The 25,035-nt window shown below is 40.8% G+C and overlaps 3 protein-coding genes across 3 annotated transcripts; all 3 read left to right on the top strand.

The window, feature by feature from the left end:
- Positions 1–1,729: 1,729 nt before the first annotated feature.
- cbx4 (chromobox homolog 4 (Pc class homolog, Drosophila)) lies at positions 1,730–8,781 on the top strand. The gene is made up of 5 exons (XM_077532904.1): positions 1,730–2,147; positions 2,266–2,309; positions 2,764–2,829; positions 4,906–4,972; positions 6,104–8,781. The coding sequence occupies exons 1-5, from the start codon at positions 2,079–2,081 to the stop codon at positions 7,520–7,522; spliced, it is 1,665 nt and encodes a 554-aa protein (XP_077389030.1). The 5' UTR covers positions 1,730–2,078; the 3' UTR covers positions 7,523–8,781.
- Positions 8,782–13,231: 4,450 nt separating this feature from the next.
- Positions 13,232–19,088, top strand: cbx8a (chromobox homolog 8a (Pc class homolog, Drosophila)). Its single transcript, XM_077532895.1, has 5 exons — positions 13,232–13,439; positions 13,624–13,667; positions 14,732–14,797; positions 15,300–15,366; positions 15,578–19,088. The coding sequence occupies exons 1-5, from the start codon at positions 13,371–13,373 to the stop codon at positions 16,271–16,273; spliced, it is 942 nt and encodes a 313-aa protein (XP_077389021.1). The 5' UTR covers positions 13,232–13,370; the 3' UTR covers positions 16,274–19,088.
- Positions 19,089–20,929: 1,841 nt separating this feature from the next.
- LOC144026294 (meteorin-like protein) lies at positions 20,930–25,035 on the top strand. Its single transcript, XM_077532885.1, has 4 exons — positions 20,930–21,073; positions 21,353–21,750; positions 22,907–22,966; positions 23,650–25,035. Exons 1-4 carry the CDS (start codon positions 20,964–20,966, stop codon positions 23,985–23,987), a joined length of 906 nt encoding a protein of 301 aa, XP_077389011.1. The 5' UTR covers positions 20,930–20,963; the 3' UTR covers positions 23,988–25,035.

Raw genomic sequence — 25,035 nt, 5'->3', positions numbered from 1 at the left:
CCCACTGACGTTCTTACTTATTCTTTTTTCCCTTTCTTTTCTTTTTTTTCACCCCGTTTTGTTTATGTTACAGAACACAAGACTGAGAAGAGTAGTATAGCCAATACCTACAGTATCATGTACTTAAAATTGACATGGGTAATTTGCACATTTCTGGCTCATCATGTGATGGCGAAATTAAAGTGGAAATGAATGGCTGGGATTAATAATGGTGGTGTGAAACTTGAAAAGCTGAAGATTTGTCGTCTTGCAACGTGTTACATTAACGGCAGGAGCCCAGAGGACATGGCACTTGTCTCGCAATCGGTGTGTGTGTGTGTGACCTATATTTGCTCAGTGCAGTGAGCAGATCGAAATGTAAGCCTCCGTGCTGCATTACAGGGCATTGGGATTTTTTTTAAGGTGAGACGCAGAGTCAAATCATATGAACAAAAAGTGTAAATCAATGCTGGCTAGGTCAGAGCTACAAGACGAACCGTTCCAGTGGGTTCAAAGTCTTGAGATAGCAAATCTACACGGCAAACATGTGCATTTGTGAGGGGGGGGGGCATGAAAAGAAGAATTCCATGCAGCTGCAATCTGCCAACACTGACAGAATATGAATAAAAGAAAGGAGTCCATTTTTCACCACTAAAGACTCATCTTTGGACTCCAGCCTACTTTTTCTCAGGACATGTATTTGAAAACTATAATGACAAACCGCTCAACCTGCATGAAAGTAAAGGAGAACTTTCTCAATTGTCTCCTTTGTTACTATATGTGACCTTGATGTTTCTTAAAAACAAAACAAAAATAAGTACCTCTTATTTTTACAGTGGTACAATGCTGATTTGCTAATATAGGCCTACAAGTATATACACTGAAAAGGTTACATGAGAGTCTAAAAATTACAATATTGTCATAAAGTAGCATCTATAGAAATCAACTCATGCCTATTCTGATTATTGTCACATTGAACCTGAAAATCACACCAAAAGCCCCATTTTCAAATACATACATACAAGATAAGTCTTGAGGTGTGAAAACACAATTGCACTGGAAATTCACATAATTTATACATTCTCCCTTGAAAGTCACCCACATATTGCCTGCGTCTTTTTCCAAAACAATTTCAAACACAACATAACGTTTCGTCTACGTGTAGCATTGAACATATTGCTGTTGTTTCATTGTAAATTGTAATGGACTCAGAGTTCCCTTAATAGAATTGTGCTTTGTTGAAGCACAAAAAAAAGGATTACACCTGTGCTTCATCCCCGCCTTTCAAAAGCTCACCAATGACTTGTTATTCGTTTTTAACGACACAGCACGTGAATTGTTCGTAGCCAGGAACGCATCATCATTGGTTTGCTTATCATTCACTCATTTGTAAAATTGTGCTCATGGGCGCGCAGATAGCCCCTGAAGTTCCCTTGTTCTTTTTGTTACAGTCACCCCTCAAAAAATCCCCCACTCAAATTCCCATTTGTCATTTCTGATGTCCTTAAAAGCACGATTGCAGTGTCATTTCTCCAAATAATAAATCTGAAATGTTGCCTGCTTGTGAACAAACCACTCCTCTTTTGTGGTTAGCACTTGCACGCATTGCTCGTACATTTTCCGTCCATACATACACAAACACATTAGAGAAGGGCGTACTGTACCCCCCCTCCTCCTTGGTTCTTGACATGAAATACACCAGTGGCGCATATGTGCCGTGACACTTAACGTAGTGATTTATTTGAATTCCCACACGTCCACGAAGAAGAAGGGATGGAGCCCAACCAGGAGAGGTCTCCACCTCCCCTCCTGACGTCATGCGCCAAAGCCCGAGCTCTTGCACGACTGGATCAGTTCACTACGGCTCGGCTGTGACCGTCTCTCTGTGCAGTGCACACTACCAGGACTGTGCGTGGAGTGTGCAAAGGAGGGACTACGCGAGCTGGAGGGGAATAACACTTTGGATTTGGATACACACTGGAAAACTACCAAGCAGCGAGTGAGCGCGACCAGCCTGCCTTGTCTGGCTTTCCCCCCCTTCCTTGCATACATCGCTTTCGCTCCTCTCCCCAGTCGCTTGAGGTCGGATTGCGGCGAGAATGGAGCTCCCTGCCGCCGGGGAGCACGTCTTTGCGGTGGAGGGCATCGAAAAAAAGCGCATTCGCAAGGTAAACTGCATGGCGCGTTTTTGCATGGGGAAAAAAATGGCACAGATTTTGCAACGGTGCGTTTAAAGCCTCGGGGAAAAAATATATATATATTTTTTTCTATCTCTCTGTCAACCAGGGGAAGATTGAGTACCTGGTCAAGTGGCGGGGGTGGTCTCCCAAGTAAGTCTTATGTTGCATGTTCATACTCAGATGTGGATAATGCAAATTAGTGAGGGCATAGCCTACATGGTTGCAGTGTGTGTATGTGGGCAAGTGTTTCATCCGTGGATGCCTTCACTAATTTATGCGAGGGGAAAAGGGAGGGTAGGCACAGCCATGTAATCCCGTTTTAATTATTTCTGCTCTGCCAACGAATTTGAGAGACAGTGCTGCTAAAATGGCCGACTGTATGTTGGCGCGCGAGACACCACACACACCAGATCTAATTTTTGTTTATGTCACCTTCTTCCTAACTAACTGTTTGCTGTCAAACATGTTATATAGACTGAGTCAGAGCGACGCCCGTAATTGTGTTTAAATGGCTGTATAAAGTGAACATATATTAACTGGAATGGTGTTGGGATTTCGTTGGATCGTCATCATAATGACAGTTATTTCGGCTCCTCCTCTGCAGATACAACACATGGGAGCCAGAGGAAAACATCCTTGACCCGCGCCTCCTTGTTGCATTTCAATACAGGTGAGACTCGTGCTGGACTTTCAATGTGGAGGCCTCTTCTAACTCGACCGTGACCTTATATGGGCACGGGGGAGGGGCCACACTCCAATCGCTTGGATACACACTCTTGACCTGCTGGTATCCTGGGAAAAGAGCCTGTGAGAGTTTCTTGAACAAGGATACATTAGATGTGGGTGGCAAACATTAGTGCTATCATACATTATGTTGCAAGATCATTTGTTTGAATATTTCTTACAAGAGACGCTATAATAGCTACAGTCACTCACTAGTCACTTTATTGGGTAGAGTATGCTTTTATAAATATGGTGGTGCCTTGGGATATGGGTTGAATTCGTTTGTTCATTTATTTGTTTCACAAATCAATTTTCCCCAATGAAATTGGCAATGGCATTAATCAGTTCCCCTTTTAATTAGGTTTAATAGCACTCTATAATATTGTACTATATATTCTAAAGAATTGAACATTTTGTGTGTCGTGATTTCATGCTGCAATCCAATTCAGTGTGTTGCCCCTTCTGCTGTGCCTGCTTTGGCCACCAGGAGGCTGTATAATACTCTGCTGTCATGCAGACGCAAACGAAGAATAGATTTCTTCCACTACTACTGTAAGAGACTCACTCAGATGTAATGATGTAATGTTTGTCATTTGCCCCATTTTTTATGTTAAAATAAATGTGTTGCTTTTAAAACCGTGACAATCAACATTAACCGTTAGAATGTTAATGGATTTTGCGTTGTTGATTAGCATTTAGCTAGGTGGCCTTCAAAACGATGTTGTTTTAAATATGCAACGTGTAATTCAGTTTGTTGTATGTTTTATATGACACCAACCTTCATCCGAGAGTGACAATAAAAAGGCTGAAGCATAATTTTTGGCAAACATTTATGAATGAAAAGTGAAGTTAGTTGACATCTGCCACCATGTTTAATTAAGTCAGCACTGTATTGTAATATTGTCATAAAATGACCTGTGAGCATTCCTAGGAGGCGTTAATGTCTGTGAACTGAATGCACATGGTGTATAGTTTTGGGGCAAAATGCACCCCAGTTGGAGGTCTGCATAATAATCACAAACCTTAGCCAGGCATTGAAGTTAAACGATAATGAATACTAATGCACACAAACATCATATACAGGCTGCAGGACTCGTAGACGCCCCACTGCAAAAAAAAAAAAAAAAAAAAACCAAAAAAACAGAATTTGCATTTTAGAAGGGGCTAATTGACACGCATGCTTTTGCACTGTAGCGCTTGCAGCCTGCATGTGTTCGTCTGGCTCCGTCCTGATGGTCATGGAGTGCTGCCTGTGTGCAGTGTGTGCGGAATCCTCCCCGCTCCCAGAGGATGGGGGAGGGGATCCGACAAGGGAGCCTGTAATTGCCAAATCTTCTGTGAATAGGGGTCACCTCGTTGGATTTTGCTTTTGGAACGCGCTCGACTGTTTATTATCGCAGCCTTGATGTCTTGAACATCTGTAGACCCGAAGCATGCCTGGTGAGACCTGCGTTAGCCGGCCTTCATCCACCCCTGGTTATTTACGAGTCAGTGATTAGTCAAGGTTTATTCCTGTTAGTTATAGTTCATCGTGGCCTTGCCATTACAACCGCATTATCCATTTTCTGTCCTCCCATTTCCTTTCAAAATCCCCATTCTACTTTTGGCTGACATGCACCCTGCTAAACTATTAGCCTGTATTCATCCTTGGGGTTATTCATGTTTATTTATCCCATTTGACATGTACCTCATGACCCTAATTACAGTTATGAGAGTGTATAGTGGAGAAGTGGCAGAAGGAAGGATGTTTGAAAGACAAGCAGAGAGTCTCTTGGCTGTAGCCTTAATTGAATTTCTGCAGGATAATGAGAATACAGACCGGGATGATTACCATGGAGAGCGATGCAAATAAGGACCACAATGCTTTGCTTTGGTCACGTGTTGGCTTTTCATAGCCAAATTCCACATTTGACCTTGAATAGGTGAAGGAAAATGGGTGCCTATCTCAAATGCCATTTCTTATTGGATATCAGTTTAATAAGAGGCGACATGAGAAGCTATAATTATCCTTTGTTTTTCACAGGGAGAGACAGGAGCAGCTGATGGGATATCGTAAACGGGGGCCCAAACCAAAACATCTTCTACTGCAGGTAATTTTCATCACGTCGCTGTCTTAGTGAGAGGCCAGACAGGAGGGGAGGAGGGCGGGGGGGGGGGGGGGGGGGGGGAATTCCTGTCAGGTGTTCTCGAGCTGCTGTTATTATGGCCGTTGTTATTTTTAGTTTATTTTTTTATACACAGACAGGAGGGGAGAGAGATCCTTGATCTGGCTTGTCCTCAGGTTGTTTCTCAAGGTTACGCAAGTGTGAGCTTTTTGTATCCAAATGTTAATTATTTTCTTATACTGTCTGGCTTTGTGTGAGGGTTATAGTTGACTCATTGTTTATTAGGCCATGCTCAATTTAGAACTAGTGAGTCAGCATGTTGTTGAGTGTTTCAGCCCGGGACAAAATGGCTGAAACGAGTGCTGTGTCGTGCTTCAATTTGTCTCCTTTTCAGGGTTTAATGGACCTTGCTATAAAGCAAATGTGAACATATAGGCTGATTGCTATGCAGCATTACTCCTTAGCTGGAGTCAGACGTGGTCAGGAATCAGAGATCAAGCGTGACATGTCTGGTGGCACTTCTCTGACCTGAGGTCACAGCTAAAGGGTCTTGAGCGTTCCGCAGCAGTGCCCTTCTGAGGGCCTGAGGGGTCAGCCTGTGCTGGAGGGAGAAAGGACTGAGATGGTGGGTGGGATAGATCCGGTATGGTGCAGTCTTTCTATTTTACCGTGTGTGTTTCAATGTTTTACCAAAACGTTTTATCTTAGCTAAAGACATGAAGTCTTCCATGGATGCGGTGTATTCATTTCCTCTGAAGGCAGAGACAAAAGAATTGAGTCTCTATGGATTTTTGTGGGGTATTGTGCAGAGGTCTTACATCACCATTAGATTTGTTGCTTTCGCAAGGCTGTAATAACTCATGAAATTGCCCAAGGCCAAACTGCTACAGTGGAAAAAAATATATTGTGAAGCACTTTATTTGTTAGTGTCAAACAGTGTAGACCAAGTACTGTCTGCATACACCTACTCCTCAGCAAAGCTTTGTAGAAATATTGTTTTTTGTTCAATCCTACTGGAGATGGCCAAAACATTTCCATATGCTCATAAAGACAACAATTCCTCTCCTCTTTTCCACTTTTACATAGGAGACTAAAGTATCTGATCTTTTCCTTTAGGTTCCCTCATTTGCCCGGAGATCAAGTATCCCTGCAGGCTTCGAGGACTCCTCTCCGGATGTAGAAGACAGCCCCAAGTCCGATGCCGTCCCGGTCCAGCGTTGCCAGCCTCAGCAATACCAGCTGAACAGCAAGAAGCACCATCAGTACCAGCCCAGCAGCCAGGAGCTTCCTGTTGACCAGCTTGCCAACAGCAAGAAGAAGTACATCTACCAGCTCAACAGCAAGAAGCACCACCACTACGAGCCTGACCCAAATATGTACGACGCTCAGGCTTCAAAGCTTAAGAAGGTGGTCAAAGTTCAGGAAGCAGCCAGTAAACCTGCCAACCCCGGCTGGAATCTGCCTCTGGCGCTGCAGCAGAAATGGGTTCGTGACAAAGACACAGGCTGCTTGAGTAAAGTCAAAGAGTTGGCAGTGGAGGTAAGAAAACCTGCACCCAAAGACGCGGAAAGTGAACAAGCTCTGAAACCTAATCCGAAGGACGCCACGCTCCCGAGCTCCGTCAGCAGCAAAATGAAGATCATCAAGAACAAAAACAAGAACGGACGTATTGTTATTGTCATGAGCAAGTACATGGACAGTAATAAGGTTCACGGAGCAAAGGGCAAACACGGGGAATCGTCAAGCGGAGAGAAAACCCAAAGTGGCCAACCGTCGGAAAACAGAAGCAAAATGGTGGAGAACGGTATTCCCAAAGAGATCTGCAGCAGCAGTTCCCTCCCCACCGCAGACCACCCCCAAAAGTGCTCCCCGAAGGACAGACATTTCTTCAAGCCTTCGCCGAGCACGGCCGAGGAGTACAACACCGAGGTTGCTCGGGGTCAGGCGGACCTACCCGATGATCTACCGCTGCAACTGACCGCCAGCTCGCCCCCGACGTCTTGGCCGGCTGACGGCAACGTCCCCACGTCTACAATTATGGACCACATCAGGATTCCATCCTACCCCAGCAGCCGGAAGAGAAAACTCACCGAGCCTGTGGATGAGCGCCGGGTTTCCAAGACTATGTTGGCTTCCAGAAGCCTCGGCGTTTCCAGCACTGCGCTCAGTCCGCCTCAGGACAAACCGATGGACCTGCACTGCACCGGACGAATCACGACATATGCGATGGACTATGGTGGCCAGGAGGAGCCCATGGATCTGAGTTGCCCAAAGACTAAGAGGCAGACTCAGCCAGAAATCCAACCTGATAATGAACTTGAACCCCAACCTGAACCTGCTCCCCAACTTGAAGCCCAAACTCCACCTGCTCCCCAACCTGAACCCTCACCCACACCCACAGCAAGCGAGGACACGCAGAAGAAGACAAAAGCGGCGCCTGCTAAAAGAATGTCTCCTTTTATGGGAAATATCATCATCACTGATGTCACAACAAACAGTCTGACTGTAACCTTCAAGGAGTACGTTTCTTTCTAAGGAAGCAACTATCTGTCCATATGTGCATACTGTAAAAACATGGAGATTTTGTATATATACAAAGTTATAATTTATAATTCAAATTTAATATGTTTCATACAATCTTTTATACTGTAACTCCGAAACGTAGCCAAGCAAGTGCCCTCGAGGATTTGAGTGAATACATTTTAACGGGATGTGTTGCACTTAAAAAAAAAAAAAAAAAAAAAAAGATTATATGCTGTTGTTTCATACATGTACCAAACTTGTAAACTCAGATGTTTGAAGGTTTATATGTATTTTGTATCAATTAGATGGATTATTCGAGGCTTGGTGCGCATTACGGAGGAACTTGTTGGGTCAATAGAGATCAAAGATCAAATTGAAAGCACTTAATTACACCCCCCACCACCACCAGTCAATTATTGTAATTTGCCCTCATTATTAGGTGACAAATTTCGGCTCTTGTTGAGGTCATTTTCGTAGATTTTTGACTCGATTCAGTCATAGGCATTATAATCAATTAATCGCTATGAATTTGGTTGATTGTGTGGAAATGGGAGATGATTCATTGTGTTTTGAAGCAACTAATTGATCATTTATCCAGGAAATGATATGTCCCTTGTTATTACCCGTTTTTGTTCAACACACTCGACCATCTTGTGATGGAAATGTGACATGGACGTACGCAAATTCAGACAGGTACTGTTCCGTCAAAGAGTGTCATATAACAAATGTATGACCACCAAATATGAAACACTGTTCATCTCAGTTCGTTGTTCAAGCTTCTGAATATTTTGTGATCTAAAAAAAAAAGCATGTGACTGCTGTTTGTTAGGGGGTTGCTAATTACCCATGAAATGTGACTCATCAAAGCTTTGGCATACACAGTTGAACGCAATTTATAGTGAGCACTAGCTGTTTTGTTTATGCTACTTAGAATGCAAATGTTGAAAATCCGTTGGATGTACAGAGGGAATCAACTTCTATACGCACACTGAATGCAAAACCAGTATAAGAATGCTAAAAACCTAGAAGAATGAACCGGAAGCGAGCATATTTATTGAATTTGTTGCGGAAGAAGCTGCAAGTAATCATTTAACAAATGTTTCAATGTGTCCAGTTGCTACTTTTGATTCTCTTTTGTCTTTTTTGTTTTGTTTTGCTTTAATTTGTTGATCCGTTCTTGCACTTGGTTGTCATAAGGTTGGCGAGGGATTCTGTTGGTTTAATGCTGTTGGCACACTTTCACAATAAAGAAAGCAAAGTTCCTATCGTGACACTTGGGTCTTTATTTCTTAACACGTGCTATTTAATGTCCCTGTAAAGTGAACATGAATATGTCTTGCAAATTTGACACACCACTGATAAGAGTGGCATTCACAACCCTGCCAAATTTGAATGATTAAAAAAAAATGTCAGCTACTATAAATAGAGACTTCAAAAATCATACTGCATGGAAAAACGGATGTTACTTCGTCTAGCAACTTTTGCTACAAGTTTGAACCCTGAAAATAGAGCTGCTTAAAACCTCTGGTGGTTGGAATATTTCCCACTGGGTTGTTGTGGGGATTTCCACACCCCCACGAGAGGCGCTAGCTACCAGCTACTAATAAACATTACCTAACTTACAAATGTGTATAACATGGATGGGAGGAACTCATGCCCGAGCTGAAGTGTGGCTGCGGCCCAAAAAAATCAGCAAAATGTCCATGATGCAAAACAGTTTAATGCTATTAATCATTCTCAGTCTTTGCATATTTTGTTGATTTTGTATACTTTTTTGGTTCCATAGTTGTTTGCTTCCCTTTTTGTTCTTATTAAAGTCCTGTTTTGAGTGCAATCCTGCCTTGTTTCCCTGCTTTTGGGCCTGCAACCTCACAGACGCCCTTGATAAGTATACAATATTATTGTAAGCCAAGGCAACATTAGACATAATTTCAACACTAGTATGTTTGTTTAGAAACCTGCACAGGAAAATTCAGAAACTGCACTTACGTATAAGGATTCATTTAAATTGTATTAAAGGATCAAGTTAAATAAAAATGGTACCTAAAGAACTGTCCTTCAGTACATACAACTGAAATGTACACTAACCGTATCTCACTTTGAGAATGACAAGTGATTTGTGCTTTCAGTTTGGATTTTGCTATACAAAGCTGTGAACTGCAAAAATGATTCACATTATCAAAAACAATCCTGCACAAATGTCACCTGCATGCATTCTTAAGATTTATCTCTACATTGCATCAACCTATTGGGTGCAGTGGCACTGTCATGTAATTAATTTATTACCATTACCTGACACACACTGAAAGAGTTGAAATTTTTCAGCAGTTGAAAATTATTGTAATAAATCACAAAATCAAAAGTATCAGTATAGCAGAACTTTGTCTTTCCTTGCTAACTGGGAGAAATCCGAAATCACATATTTGTGCTGCCTACAGTGAGACATCCAGTTTGACTGACCAAATATGGTTCCTTGCTCTATAAAGGGCAACAAGCAAGATTACAGGAAGGAGTGTCAAAACAAGCCAGTGACATTTCAAATATGTTTCCTCGGGCACGCTTGAGTGCGCTGGCCCAAGGTTCACTTCACTGTTCTCTTATGTTCCTTTTTTTAATCACCATGACGCAGCAATTCTGACAGTCGAAAAATATAGTCTCAAATCGCCCAAGCTCATAAAATCTCCACAATAAAAAAAACGTGTTTGTGATCTTGTGGTGTGAATCTGAGCTGATGCAATGTGCAAAAGAGGGGATTTTCGAAACAGATCACATGCACTTTCATGCAGGTCACGCGTGTCTCTCCCGTTGCTTTTTTTGCACAGGAGGCTTATCGGCAGCATAACTTTATTGTCTCGGTCATGTGACCCGCTTGTGCACATAGAGGACCCGTGTGTGCCTGTGTGTGCGCACAAGATCGAACTGCAACGGCCAGACATATTTATAGAGCAAGTGTGATGTTTCACATTCCGCTTTATCGTCAGACCTCGCATGAGGCCTACCTGCTTAGATTGCACCGGAACCGGTCACAACCAGGTTCAACAACATTTTGGGCCACATTGGCCTCGTTTAAATGTGCAAATAACTATACTGGCCATAACATTAGGTAGGCTTTTTCGTCGGATGTGATATTAATATTATCTGCACTGTAGAATCATTTTAAACGCAAAAGGAAAAATCACGTTAGAAATGTATATTCTTCTTACAATAATGCTCACTGTAACTGACACTTGAACAATAGCTATTGGTGCAGTGCAGAACATTCTATAATGTTAAAATATTAGAGACACCTCGGTATGATTCATAAGTGCATGTTCCATTATACACAGCAGGCAACGTTGCTCACAACCAAGCCTTAAATTTGAAATGCTTTCTCATAAAACCATAAAAATCGTGCACCGGCAGCCTTCTGCAACGTGATGCAGGTCTTTCCTCTCATTTTGAGCGCTGCAAAAGAAAATGTCGCCTGCACGCGTAGAGCGGCAGCGTGCAGTATAGTTGCCCAGAAACCACAGAGCCAATGGCGCGAGAGCTAGCTGTGTTTTTTTTTTTTTTGCACTACGCCACGTCAGGCGCCATTGCGGCTCCTCGCTCGCCCGCGTGCACGTCGACTTGCCTCCAAATATGGAGATGCCAGCGTGCGTGTGCTTGCGAGCCGCAACCTTTGCATGCCGCTGCTCTGACTGGTGTTTACACGCGGTTCCACCTCGCGTCCCTTCAGTCCACGCCCGTGGGGTCCATCAGTGCAGCAAAAGTGCGTTCCTCTTCTGCTTCTGTTTCGTGTATGCAGCTTCCCCTTTGCTCATGTCCGCATCAAGAGAACCGAAATTTGTGATTAAAATTACATGCATGCTATGCATTCTGCTGCTTTAATTTTTTTTAGGTTGGGGAATAATAATAATAATGACAACGAGGGAAAGAAAGAAAGAAAGAAAGAAAGAAAGAAAGAAAGAAAGAAAGAAAGAAAGAAAGAAAGAAAGAAAGAAAGAAAGAAAGAAAGAAAGAAAGAAAGAAAGAAAGAAAGAAAGAAAGAAACAGGACGGGCTTTAGTTAACGTTTTAATTTTTATTTTACAAATTCATATTTTTGAATATTCGCGAAAGGACATAATAAAAGATAACTCGGCCTGTTTATTTGAAAATAAACCGAGGCACATCTATTGTAACATCTATAATGCCGTGCATGGAAACAAGAGAAGAGGAAATTACCTAACAAAAATTCAATGTTCAACGTCACGTCGAATATTTGAACACACTAATATACGTTTGAATTGTGTTTCTTTTATATTAGAAATTTGACCTACATATTCTGCCGTTCCAAACATATGTAAAAGGCTCTCGTTCCGTTTTAATCATCACTGGGTAATGTTTGACATGATCCAGAAAATGGTTACGAATAATAATAATAATAATAATAATAATAATAATAATAATAATAATAATAATAATAATAATAATAATAATAATAATAATAATAATAATAATAATAACCAGCGTTCGTTTTAAATTAATAATACACTATGGAATCAAATCATCTCGTTTTGTTTGATTTTTAATGAACTAAAAACAAAAACAAATGAACACATTCCAATGCTGAAACAAATATATGCTATTTGAATGTAATAACATTCTTACGTTAGGAAAGAAGAACGAAGACTCAATGAGAACCTGTGTGCTTCACATGTTTTGTTTGTTAATTTTATCCTGAAATGCATTTCTGATGACATCAAATGTCACATACAGAACCTGTACATTATGTTCTGTCAAATTATATAAATGAGCAGTGATTTTAACTCTTTAGTTAATCGAGAGTTTGGTTATATTGTCAAGACGTCATTTAGAAAAAAAATAATAATAATTTTTTTTCTTGAATTCATACGAGAAAATACTTATGTATCGCTTCCGTTTAACGAGCTATAAATTGGGGGAAGAAAGTGTCATTTGCTCCATTTTGAACAAAAAATGTTTTTTTATTTTATTTTATTTTATTTTTTTACGTTACATTAATTTTCTGGGTTTAAATTTTATTTGAATATTCGCAAGTTAGATAGGAAATAAAGAGCATAAGCGGTAACAAACGGCCTGAGTGTCAGATTTAAAAACAGACGGAGTAAATCGAAATGATATTTGAATAAATATGTTTATTTCCCTTTTTTTTTGTTCACGTTTTTTTACGATAAACGCAAAATTTGTGTCGTTGTTTTATGTAATTTTACCATAATTAAAAATAGGGATAATTCTGCGTGCGTACAGTAAATAAAAATGCGCATTTTTATTTTTAAAAAAAAGCACTGAGATATAAGCGTTTAAAAAAAACAGCGCATCATATGACATATAATAAAGTCAAAGCAGACAAACCATTTCATTATCCTTTATCACACTGCAGGGTCTCTTTTATTGCCACTGATCAATTATTTAGATTTAACGCTCGGATTGGAATTTTGGTGTGAACTGGGGGTACTCATGAATATAAAAATAATAAAATGAACAGAATTTTAAAAAACATCTTCCTTTCAAAAGTTTGCGGGTGGGACTTGTGGCTCCCGGGAAGCAGCAGCAGCGAGTCAACCACTTGCGCACATTCCAACCCGCTCCACAGCAGTCAGACCCGCCCTCGTAGTCCGTAGCAACAAGCTGGCCAATCAAGCTCCGCCGCCGCCCGCCCCTGCCGAATGCGGTGCCTGGCAACAGCGCGTTACGTCACCACTTCACCCCCTCCCCCACCTCTCCTTCCCCTCCCCTGTCGTCCATGTCAGATTGCGTATTATGGGATGTGCGGAATTAAGCAGCCGAAGGAGGACGCAGGGTAGCGGGCGCAAAGAGCGCCAGGCCGCCGGGGATAGCGCGTGAGCGAGTGGCTTGTCATGGAGCTGTCTGCCGTCGGGGAGAGCGTCTTCGCCGCGGAGTCCATCATCAAGCGACGGATCAGACGGGTATGGTGTTGCTACTGCTGCTGCTTCTTTATTTATTTATTTTTTCGGGGCCTCCATACTTTTTTTTTGGTTTCGCCTGTTACGCAAGCTTGTGTTTGTGCAGTGGCGACACGCACGAACCGGATGGTTCTTATAACCCGATTGTGTGCCTGTATGTGTGCGCGTGTGTATGTGTCGTTCGCAGGGTCGTTGGGAATATCTGGTGAAATGGAAGGGCTGGTCTCACAAGTGAGTACAGTACACAATTCTCTCCATTGCAAAGACGTAAGGTTGTGGAGGAGGCAGCGACTCTGGGTGGCGGCAAGCGGAACTACATAAATATCAGTTCAAGGCTGTTGCGTCCATGTTTCCGATCCGTGTTTACTGTAGACAAGCAGTGGTGAGCCCTGACCAGACCTAATTTTACAATCCGACTACTAATATTTGTTCAATGACATTAAATTAATTAATAACCAGCAGTCATTTCTTTTATTTGGGTAATGTTTCCTGGCTTGGGTGTGAAAGTTAGAAATATTTGGTCCAATCAGATTTCAGCCTCTGTGTGTCGCCATGTAAACGTAATCAGGCCAGGGCCTCCAAAGTCAGTTGCAACTTCAACTATATCGGTAATGGAACTGTTTCTTTATTAAACTACCGGTAATCAGATTTTAAATTTTTCTCAGAGGGTCGTTACATCAGTATTTTTCTATCCTCTTGATTTGTTAGTCAAAGCAAACTTTGACTTGCAAAACATGTCCGTACGGAGTGATCTGCGCAAATGAATAATTTTAATATTAACAGTCTGAAATGCCAGCTGAACCAGTTGTGCCGTATTGTACACCTGTAGTCTAAAAATACGTTTCTCAGAGTGAAGAATGAATTATCGCATATTGCTGTGGAGACCTCAAATATTGGGCAACATTTGAAAGCATCACCTCATGTTACCCTGTTAGCATGGCAAATAAATGTGGATCTACAGAATTGACAGGATGTCATGTGGCTATATGCAATTTATTTGTATTATTTTTCAATGTGTTTGTTTTTTAACTCTTTTTAAATTTTAGATATATTGTTGTGTTGGTGGTTTACAAAAAGATCTGTAAGCCTACTTATAGATTAAAATACGTACACGTTTGGTGGGGGGCTTTTCCCGTAAATGTCCCCTTTGTGTTTTTGTACAGTATTGATGGATTCTTTATCGTGACGTGATTGTGGTGGTTTAACAATGTTAAACGGTGGTCAAGTGGATGCTCATGTCTGGTTGGTGATTTCTATCGAGACGGTTCTCCATAACATGCCACTCCTTGTTCCAGGTACAGTACATGGGAGCCAGAAGAGAACATCTTGGACGAGCGCCTGCTGGCAGCTTTTGAGGAGAGGTGAGCCCAAAGCTACATTCAGGGATGAGGCCTGGTCTCACTTCAAAACACAGAAAACAGAGACTAGAGTGTTAGTTTATGAATTAAGCAGTGATTGAATACCAGAAAGGTTCTATTCATTATTTTAATTTCAATTTTATTATGGAATAGATAGATTTAGTACTATCAAGACCACTAACTAGCCAACAATATAACATTATATTATTATTATTATTATTATTATTATTATTATCATCATCATTATTATTATCATTATTATTATTAAATTTGGTAGCTAGATTAATAGGCGGCGAGCTAGCTATAGGAGCCAGCTAGCTAGCTCGATAGCTCACTAACTCATAGTTAGATTGCTAGCTGCTAGCGGATAGGTAGTTGATAGATTGATTGATAGCTAGCTTTAGCCTCACCAAAGCAGCTAACTAACCAACAATAAATCTAAGACAATTATGTGCTGTTATAGATATTTTCTAATGAATATTTTTTATGAATTTTCGTCCATAAGGGAGCGTGAGAGAGAGCTTTTTGGGCCCAAAAAGCGAGGACCCAAACCCGAGACGTTTCTCTTGAAGGTTTGTTCATTGAGTCTAAATATCTCATCATTTTTTCACATTTTAAATTTAACTAAAGTACCTAAAATTGTTGCTTGGGGATACAGATCAGCTTTACTTGGGTTTACAGAAGTGATTCTCAAAGTGTGTGCTCCCTCGAGTGAAATCCAAAATAATCACTGCCTAAATTCAATTAAATTGTATTTACTGTACCTTTGTCATCATCACACAGGCCAAAGCCAGAGAGAAAACGTATGAATTTAGACGAGATCCAGTTCCCGTTCAGGTCTCCTATCCGGTCCCGGAGCCTGTCATAACGCCGAGGGCCCGTGAGGGTCTGCGTGCCGTGGTCCCCACCATCTTCCCCCCGAGCGCTGTCAACCGAGGTGAGAGCGTTGCCGGCCAAGCACTGGAACCAGAAAGAAGGCACAGATCGGCAGCAAGTTCTCACCAAGCAGCAGGTCCCAAAAAAAGAGGACGCAAGCCCAAATTGCGTCTTCATTACGACCGGCATGACAATGAAAGCGCAGAACCCGAACCCGCTCCCAAAATGTCCAGACGCTTACCTCACGACAGAGGAGCTTCCGACCCCAGCCTGGCCCAGCTGACCAGAAGGTTCCAAGAGGAGACCACCATTACGCCCAGGTCCAGCAGTGAGCACTTGGGCATGGGCTACACCTGTCCGGACCAAGGAGACAGGACTCATTACCTGGCGGTTCTGAAGCAACGCGACAAAAACAGAAACCTGCCGATAATGACGGGAGAAGAACTCGGGGTGGTGTGTCCCCCCATGCCCCCCGGCTCCTCGTGGACCCCTCGTTTCACCAACATGGACACTGTGATCGTCACGGATGTCACCATGAACCTGCTCACCGTCACCGTTAGAGAGAACTACACCGACAAAGGGTTTTTTCGAGGTAAAAGATGAGAGAGACGCATATGAGGTGCGTCAGAAAAGTTCCAGGACTGGCGTGGCAAAATGCATAATGGTGCCTTCAGATACACATGTCCAGACCTACGAGTTTTTCCAAATACAAGCTGTCGTTTGGAGTATATGTATATATATATATATATATATATATATATATATATATATATATATATATATATATGTATATATATATATATATATATATATATATATATATATATTTTTTTTTTTCCCGACTTGTGAGCAAAAATTTGAGAGCAGCAATTTGGCAGATAATCAACAATTCTTAAAAAAAAAAAAAAAAAAAGACTTCAATGCCACTCCCAGCTAAAGTTTGCTGTCAAGCTAAACATAAAACAAAAAAATACATATGTATACCTTTTGTTTTTAAAACAACCGTAGGTAATTGTTATGCTTAATGCTAACAAACAATACAAAATGCTATAGACATGCTAAGGAATAGCATTTGTCTGGAGATGTTTTAACATTATAAGCAACGGCTATCTAATTCACCAATGGCGTAGCAATAGTGTAGCAAAACTAGCAGGCATATATTCATTATACGAAATACGACTTCATTATACAAAATACGAGTACTACTATTACTGCAGCTTATGTCACACGTACAGTAGTTTTGAAATTTCTGTATTTATCTGCTTATTATACTGTCTCCAGTGGCCACGTTGTATGCGCCAGAAGGAGTCACAAAGAATTGTTCGTTATGCACAAAGAGTTGAATTTTAACATTCTATTAAATAATGTATATGTTTTTACAAAGTACAATAGAATATAATTGTATTTTCCTTCTTGAGAAACACTTTACATACCGTAATTTCTTGTTTTTTTGTTTTTGTTTTCTGTGGGGAGGGGTTGAATGAGCTTATTGGTATTTCTATTCATTTCAACGCCCGACATGGGAAAGTGTTTTGCGTTACGGAAGGAATTAAACTCGTATCTGGAGGCCTCGCTGGATTTCAAACCCAAAGAAGGAGAATACCCCTTCAATGCGGGCGGGACGATCAAGCAGCGTGTCCACAAAGGGATCCTGTGTCCTTTTCTTCATTCAGGGCGCGATAAGAGGTGAAAATTGTGGCAGGGCAATTCTCAGCTACTCAATGACCTGCACATCTGACAGTCCCTGGCAGACAACATTTCCCATTTCCATGTAGTGTGGATTTGAAATCTCTCTTTTGTGACAGACTTTTCAGACACGACTCAGAAGTGATGTGGGTCACTTTATTAGGTACACATGCACAATACCAAAGTTGGGAGTTGCAATTTGGATTGCAACTGACAGCAGTAGGGTACCATCATGATTATACAACTATATACTGTTCCTAATATTTTGTACCAAATAGCTAAACGAGGAAGTCTAACTATAAAATGGTCATTGTGACTTGACCACTGAAAAACTAAGCATAAAGAGTGAGCCTAATGTGGGTAAAAGGTCCGTAGATTCTTGGAGATGCCGCAAGGTGGCAGCAAACCACAGTTTTTATATTAGACGTAGCAAAGCACGAAAAGCCCTTTCTTCCATCAGATCCACGTTTTTATGTATATGTGTCCTCAACTTTCTTTTCAGTCTTCCTTCCTTTCTTCCTTACTTACATTATTCCTTCCTAAAGTTCCTTCGCTTATGGATGCTTTTATATTCATGTTTTGGTTCCTTGATTTCATTGTTCCTTCGCTGAAACTTTTTCCACCGACCTTTGGTTCTTACATTCCCTCTTTCCTTTCTGACATTTTTGCTGCCATTATTTCCCTTCGCCCATCTTTTTTCCCTGATAATTTACTTCCTGACCTCTTTACCCCCCCACAACCCCCAACCCCCGCCTTCCTTCCTACCTTCCTGACATCCATCTGTCACACTGGCTTGCATGTACAGTAGCCTTAATGTATGTTCTGCCTCCCTCATTCATTTCATTCAGTTAAACCCGCTTTTCTGTCTTCCACCCTTATGTCCTTCCAACTCAGATCTGATTTATACTTCTTTTCTATCTGTCCACCCTATTTTCATTCATGCCTTCGTTACTTCCTCTCCCATCCTTTCTTCCCTCAGACCCCCTTTGCTTAGAATTATTATTATTATTATTATTATTATTATTATTATTATTATTATTATTATTATTATGCCTTCTTTACCTCAATGCCTGGTCAATAGAATCCCCTTTCTTTGACTTAAATTATTTTGTCATTGTTTTTAAGCACTTAAATAAAAGTTAATTTAGTTTATCCCTACTTTTGGCCCATCCAATAGTGTCAATTATTTTGTATTGTGCAGGTTTACCTAATGTTGTGGCCAGTTAACAAAGCTACTAACAATTAAGCTACTGTCATCATGTGCTAATATATATATATATTTTTAAATAGAGCTTTCAAACCAGTATTTAATTCTTACAAAAGATAATTATTGTATATGATTAAAGAGGAACATAGTGTTTTTGTTTTTTTTTGTTTTTTTTTGCACATTATAACGTTGGCCAATTTTAGAATGCATTGTAGACGTTTTGGCTGTCAATACACGAAGCCACATGTGTAATTTTTGTTTCACTTTACTAGCTTCACTGTGTATTTTAAGCATTTCAGATCATTAAAATGGGTCTAAGTAACGCTGTGCACCAGAAATAATTAAGCCAAGTTTGAGCTAAATTGCATTTTGCATGCTTTTTATGCTCCATATGTCGCTGCTCTCAATCTGAAGTACTTTGATATTTATTCACGCGCGTGCAGAGCTGCAGTATTCATGTTGAAAATGTGGCGAGGTTCTGTTTAAAATTTGTTTGGAATAAATTAGAAAGATGCACATTATAAACCATTTTTCCTGTCATGTGTTATAAGCAGAATTTTAAGCCTTAACTTTTTTTTTTTTTTTTTTTAAGCTTCGACCCGAGTCGACATTAACAAAAAAAATGTATTCATTGTGGAGGTTTACGCGGGCCTTCACTCTGACCTTTTTTTTTTTAGCGCTGGAAAAGTATTTCATAATCACTATTTTCACATGCACGGTCACCCGATGAAAAATGGCATTTATGGAGGCGAATATTTGTATGACAAACATTTTTTTCACCACGTCGGCTGCATTCTTGTTCGTTAAAAAAAAAAAATCTGTATCAAAAACCTAGACTATATTTTGTCTGGCTTTGCTTTTGCCTAAATGTTAATAATAGAAACGAATTTATTAAGAGATGTTTAGAAACTCACTTCTCCAGAACCATATCTGGAGCAATAAAAAAGAAAAAAAATCATTACATTAACTTTCGACGTAATCTGTCATGTACATAGGCTATAGCATAATCTAAATGACCAGGTTAAACTGTTGTTTTTTCTTCTTATTGTTGTTGTTTTGAAATTGTACTGCTAAAAATAAATAATCTCATGCAGATATAGGACTACAGTAATTTCTCATACCCGACATTATTTCATTATTTGGCTTGCGGGCCTTTGCAATGACTTGTGTTCCACATTTGCCTCCACAAGAGGACGCCACTATAGCGACATGTGTTGTTTTGTTTTGTTGTTTTCGTTTTGCATAATAAGCCTTTGATATGAGCCTGAGGTTAGTCCAACATGAATACATGTTTATATTTATACACATATCAATATTGTATGAAACCTCACACTCGACATATTTGCAGGTGGTTGTTTGTGTCATCGCCTCAATTTTGTGCCTTTGCAACCCCGCCAAGCACGTGAGGGGAAAACTGGCGTTTTGTCAGCTGGCCGCTAGATGAAGCTGCAAACACAGGGAAACGTTCTCGTTTCGAGTTACAAATTATTCATGTATGAATAAAGTGTCAGAAGATGATACACAAAAACGTGAAATCTGTGTTGTTGTGTTTTATTTTATTAATTTTTTTATTTATGTTTTTTTAAAGATGGAAGAGGCACATACTTTCATCTCTACACTATCTAACATAATGTACATGATGTGTTCCATTCTTAAAAAAGAAATGACTGATCAGACAAAACGCATTTATTTTATTTTTAATGGATTTAAAATGAAACTGTGTGTTATTGATCTCAGGAGAAGATCTCTGTCTATGTTTTTGTCCCCTAAACAAAATGACAATATTGCCAAATTCTGTTTGCAGTGTATGTACATTTATGAGTTCAACTTATATTACATTAAAAATTCAACAAACCATCAAATCTATCATTTTTGTTTCTTGCAAGTCTTTGTCATCACTTATAGATGGTCATTTTATTAATGCTGCCATTGCTATAAACCATTATTTCCAGTTTATTGATTGGATAATCGTACAAAAACTACAATTATTTAGAAACAGCACATCAGAGACGTATAAACCAATTCTTTTTAATAACTATTTAATATTAATGTGTAGTCATAGTAATTTGTACTAATGACGACTATCAAATAACTATTTGAAATGTCAAAACAAATTCAACTAAAAGATTCTTTCACAGGCTACTGTATTCAAAATGTAAGATTTAGACTTATCTCCATCCAAACAACTCATTCTTGGTATAGTCAATAAATGCCATCAAACTCGTGCAAATCCCAGCATAACACTGATTTCGATCAATTGTCTATGCATATATGCGCGCGCATGTAGACCACGTGAACGCGCCCCACATAATATAATGAGCCGAGTCCGTTTTTGCAGAGGCATTTCATGGTTGAGGCTCGTCACAATCCAGCCATGCTCTTCTCTCTCGCCGACTCTGGATGTTTTGGTGCGTGCTCGACATGTTTGCCAGTGTGCTCTTCGTCGTCGTGTCCATTCTGAGCCGACAACTGCACTTTTGTGCGGCTGACTTGTGCAACTGGAGTGGAAGGTAGGTGCGAGTTTGGGGATTACATGGAATGTCATATTGTTATAATCACTTTTTCCGCATTTTGTTCATTTAGAATATAAACAAATATTGGTAATAGCATGATTGCTTTAGTGATTTTTAACTTATAATGTCACAGTAGTAATCTAAAAAAATACGAATGTGCTTGCCAAAAATGCTGTTTTAACTTTTTACTATAGGCTACAAACAACTGATTCCAGTCATCTAGATTGCCAAAAAATGAGGTCCGACCGACCGAACTGATGTTTCCTGTCAATGCAGTGGTTTTCCAATCAGCATAGACACAAGAGTGGTCCTTCAGGTGCGACTGCGCTGCACAGAAGGCTTCGTCAGGTGGGCCTACCCGGGCCAAGCTCTGCGGGTGCTCCTGGAGCCCAACCTGTCCTCCTCCGCCAGGCGCAGCACGCTTTGCATCAAACCGGCGCCGAGCTTCGGCGGCGCCAGCCTGTTTATCGAACGGGGCGGAAAACTGGAACCTCTGGTGACGGACGGCGGGCGGGTGGAGCGCGTGAGCTGCTTCAGGGGAGACGGGCCACACGTGCCCGCCATCTACGTCCAGACCAGCCTGCCGGGAGATGAACCACGGAGCCCACGTTGGCTGGGATTCAGATACGAGCTGATGGCCAACAGGAGTGCAACACCCAGCCTGGACCACACTAGTGAGTTTCTCTCTCTTCACTAGAATCAGTCATTCCTTGTCAGTAAAACAGCAGTTATATTCACATTTTCTTTATCCTCTTCATAGAACTACTAATATCAGCGCTCTCCTGATAACTAATCTAAACTGATTGACATTGATTTGTGGATTAAGAATTAAGAAGATTAATCCATCCATTTTCATCCATCACAGGGTGCTTCATTTTGTCTATTGATGTCAAAATGCCCTCAGGCTCGCATTGCAAATGTCACATGATGACCAAATCTAGAAAACAGGTGGTGACATTGACAATGCGAATCTGAAAGTACATTGACGTCACTGAACAAAATGGTCGCCCTCTGAGATGGATGAAAATGCAATCGGATAGATTAATCTACTTAATTCAGTGGAAAGAGACAATTTAGGGTTGTGACTTCACAACTCTTTTTGGACATCGGTGTCCATTACCACTAGTTCATAAGCTTTTTTGCTAAAACTTAAGAAAGTCTTTGAAAAGGAGCAGCTGTTTTTTTCCACATTTCAGTCCCGATGTCCGCAAGATGCAGCTGCTGGTCAGCCTTCTGTTTTGTCTGGCTGTCTGCTTCCCATCCTGGACAACAAAGCACAGAGAGCCAAGACCATCCGGGCGGCTGGAGGGCAGCGGGCCAAAAGTCTGAATTGAGTTTGCAAATAGTTTGCAGATTCCACAAATGCCTCGTCATGTTCCTCGCCATTGATCCATGTGTGCGGGCCAGCTCGACGTGAAACGATGTCATTCTCCGTGGAGAATACACAGCTGTGGAGTGGCAGAGTGGTTGACTCCCACATCGGCACGGGGGTCATTGCATTAGCTTCGTACAATAGGAGTCCAACAGCAAGTCGGGATGTGGAGGATAATGTGGTGGGCACACAACATTCCTTCATTTAACCTTTGGCTTTCTCAGTATGGGATGTTGAGGGTTTGAAAAGAGGCGGGATGAGGCAGACGTTAGGCTACATGCGGGGACATGACACTCGATCCATCACTGTCAATTGGATGGCCCATTCCCCCCCCAAAAAAAATTCATACCTTTCCATATGTATAGGTTTGACAATAGGTGATGGATAACCTCAAAGGCTACTAGTCAGGGAAAACCGTTTTCATACAATGAAACCAATTTCTCATGTTTTGCCCACAGCTTCATGTCGCCCATGCAACGATACGGAGCTTCTGATGGCCGTCTGCAACAGCGACTTTGGTGAGTACGTATGAACGAACAGCACCAGCATCACCTCAAAATGAACAGAATTATATCCAGATGATAAATAGAATGTCAAGTCACACACAATAATATCAAGGGCTGTATTTTCCAAACTGGAAAAGACATTTATGGATGGATAAAGCTGCACGGAGGCAGGTTAGACCCAGTGTTGGTTATTTCGCAGGCCATCGGATCTCTGAGAGGGAGGGCTGTGCTGCTGTAAGAGTGGCCACAGACTTCAAAATTGTTTTGCGAAAGATGTTTGTTTTTGTTATGTTTAAAAAAAATTTTTTTGTTGTTGTTGTTTCTCTTCATGACTTGAGATGATGAATCATGTGTTTGCGTGTTGTGGTTATTATTTATTTTGCTGAAATATATTTTGTAAAGGGAAAAAGGGAGGAGGCTTTATAAGCTGTTGCTTCACTCTACGACTTTTCGATTGGCTTGTTTGCCCAGAAAATGTCTGTTTTATCTGTGTATCTTCTGTTTGAGGCTGATTGAATAAATGAATCAAGCAACAAATATTCCTTCTGTTGTGACAGCCTGCCTATCTTTGTCGAGACTGATAGAATAAATCTTGAAATGTACTTTAATAGTTATAATTCAGAGGAAAAATGTAAAGAGTAAAGCCAGCAGTCAGTAAACTTACTTATAATTCCAACATCTTTGTGTTCTTCTAGTAGTTCGAGGCTTCATCAAGGACGTGCTTCATAATCGTGATCGTCAGATCTCACTGGTGGAAGTGTTGGCGGTGAAGGTCCACTGGCAGCGTAGTGGCGTGTTCGAGCACCAGGCGATCACTCCTGGATCGTCCGGGGCCATCCCATCATGGCGCGGTGTTATCCGCGCCCACCTCCACTGCGGCGTGAAGTCCGGAGACGGAGACTTTCTTTTTACGGGCTCGGAACACTTTGGCGACGCTTGGCTGGGTTGCGCCCCGCGTTACAAACACTTCCTGTCTATCTACCGGACTGCCAAGGCGTGGCTTCGGAATCCCTGCGATTTCCCTTTAGACTGAGGGAAAAGATATTAAAGAAAAGAGGTTAAAGATAGTTGACAACAGCAGAGGTGTCAAACTTCTTTTCAACACGGCTCACATTGTATATATAGGGGTGGAACGGTTCAGCTAAAATCACGGTTTGTTGCGTACCTTGATGTTACGGTCGTGGTTCGTTTCACATTGGGTACAGTAAGGAACCATATTCAATTACTTGTGATTTCATGACATTTACAATTAAACATAAACGACTTCAATGTTTGCGTTTTAGTAAAGAGTAGCATCAATAGTTTGCCTTCTTTTTCGGAAATGAAGGATGCAGACAAGTGAGCCCCAGTCATGGATTCTGGATTCCCGGTGCTATATTTCGCAATTTTTTTTGGAACAGTTTCCAACTATTTTGTTCTGCTTTGTTTATTTTGGGAATTACACTGTCAACCATTTGATGGCACTACACTATTTTAATTGACACTGTCAATTTCAAAGAGGTAGAATGAAAACAGGAAGTATTTCAGGTCAGCCTCTTTTTTTTTTGCTCAAGATTATTGAATGTTAAATCCATATCAATCCTGCTTTTTACGCCTACAGAAAGCAATATCTAGTTTTTTTTTAAAGTACATCTTTGGGCAAGATTGTTGTTTATTTTAAGATAAAGCTTGTTTGGGAAAAGCAGAATTTGTTTACTGTTAACACAGAAGGATGGGGGACACTGCTACGCTTACAATATTTTTGTTTTATCCATTGTTCTTGCTTTCTCAGAATGTATTATGTTTCCATATGTTTGTGTAATTTTAAAATATGTTTAAAAACCTTACACTTAAGTCCTGTATATTATTTACGGCACTTAATTTGAACATTTACAGTAAATGTTATAAAAGCATGCCTATTAGAGTGTATGTAAAGAGATTATGTACTGTATATATCTGAATCACTTGCTGTAAATGAGACCTCAGTATGGCCTTTGTCTCTCACATTTGTGGCCTCCAGCCTTGGGAGAGGAGCGAGCTCTTTGTGCTCATCGTCACGTTGCCTGTTGTTCACTTGGACGGTTCCTGCGGGATGAGTGACC

Source organism: Festucalex cinctus, chromosome 1 (genome assembly GCF_051991245.1).
Source record: "Festucalex cinctus isolate MCC-2025b chromosome 1, RoL_Fcin_1.0, whole genome shotgun sequence".
NCBI classification, from domain to species: Eukaryota; Metazoa; Chordata; class Actinopteri; order Syngnathiformes; family Syngnathidae; genus Festucalex; species Festucalex cinctus.
Note: the sequence above shows the minus strand (reverse complement) of the source record. Positions and strands in the feature narration are given on the sequence as shown.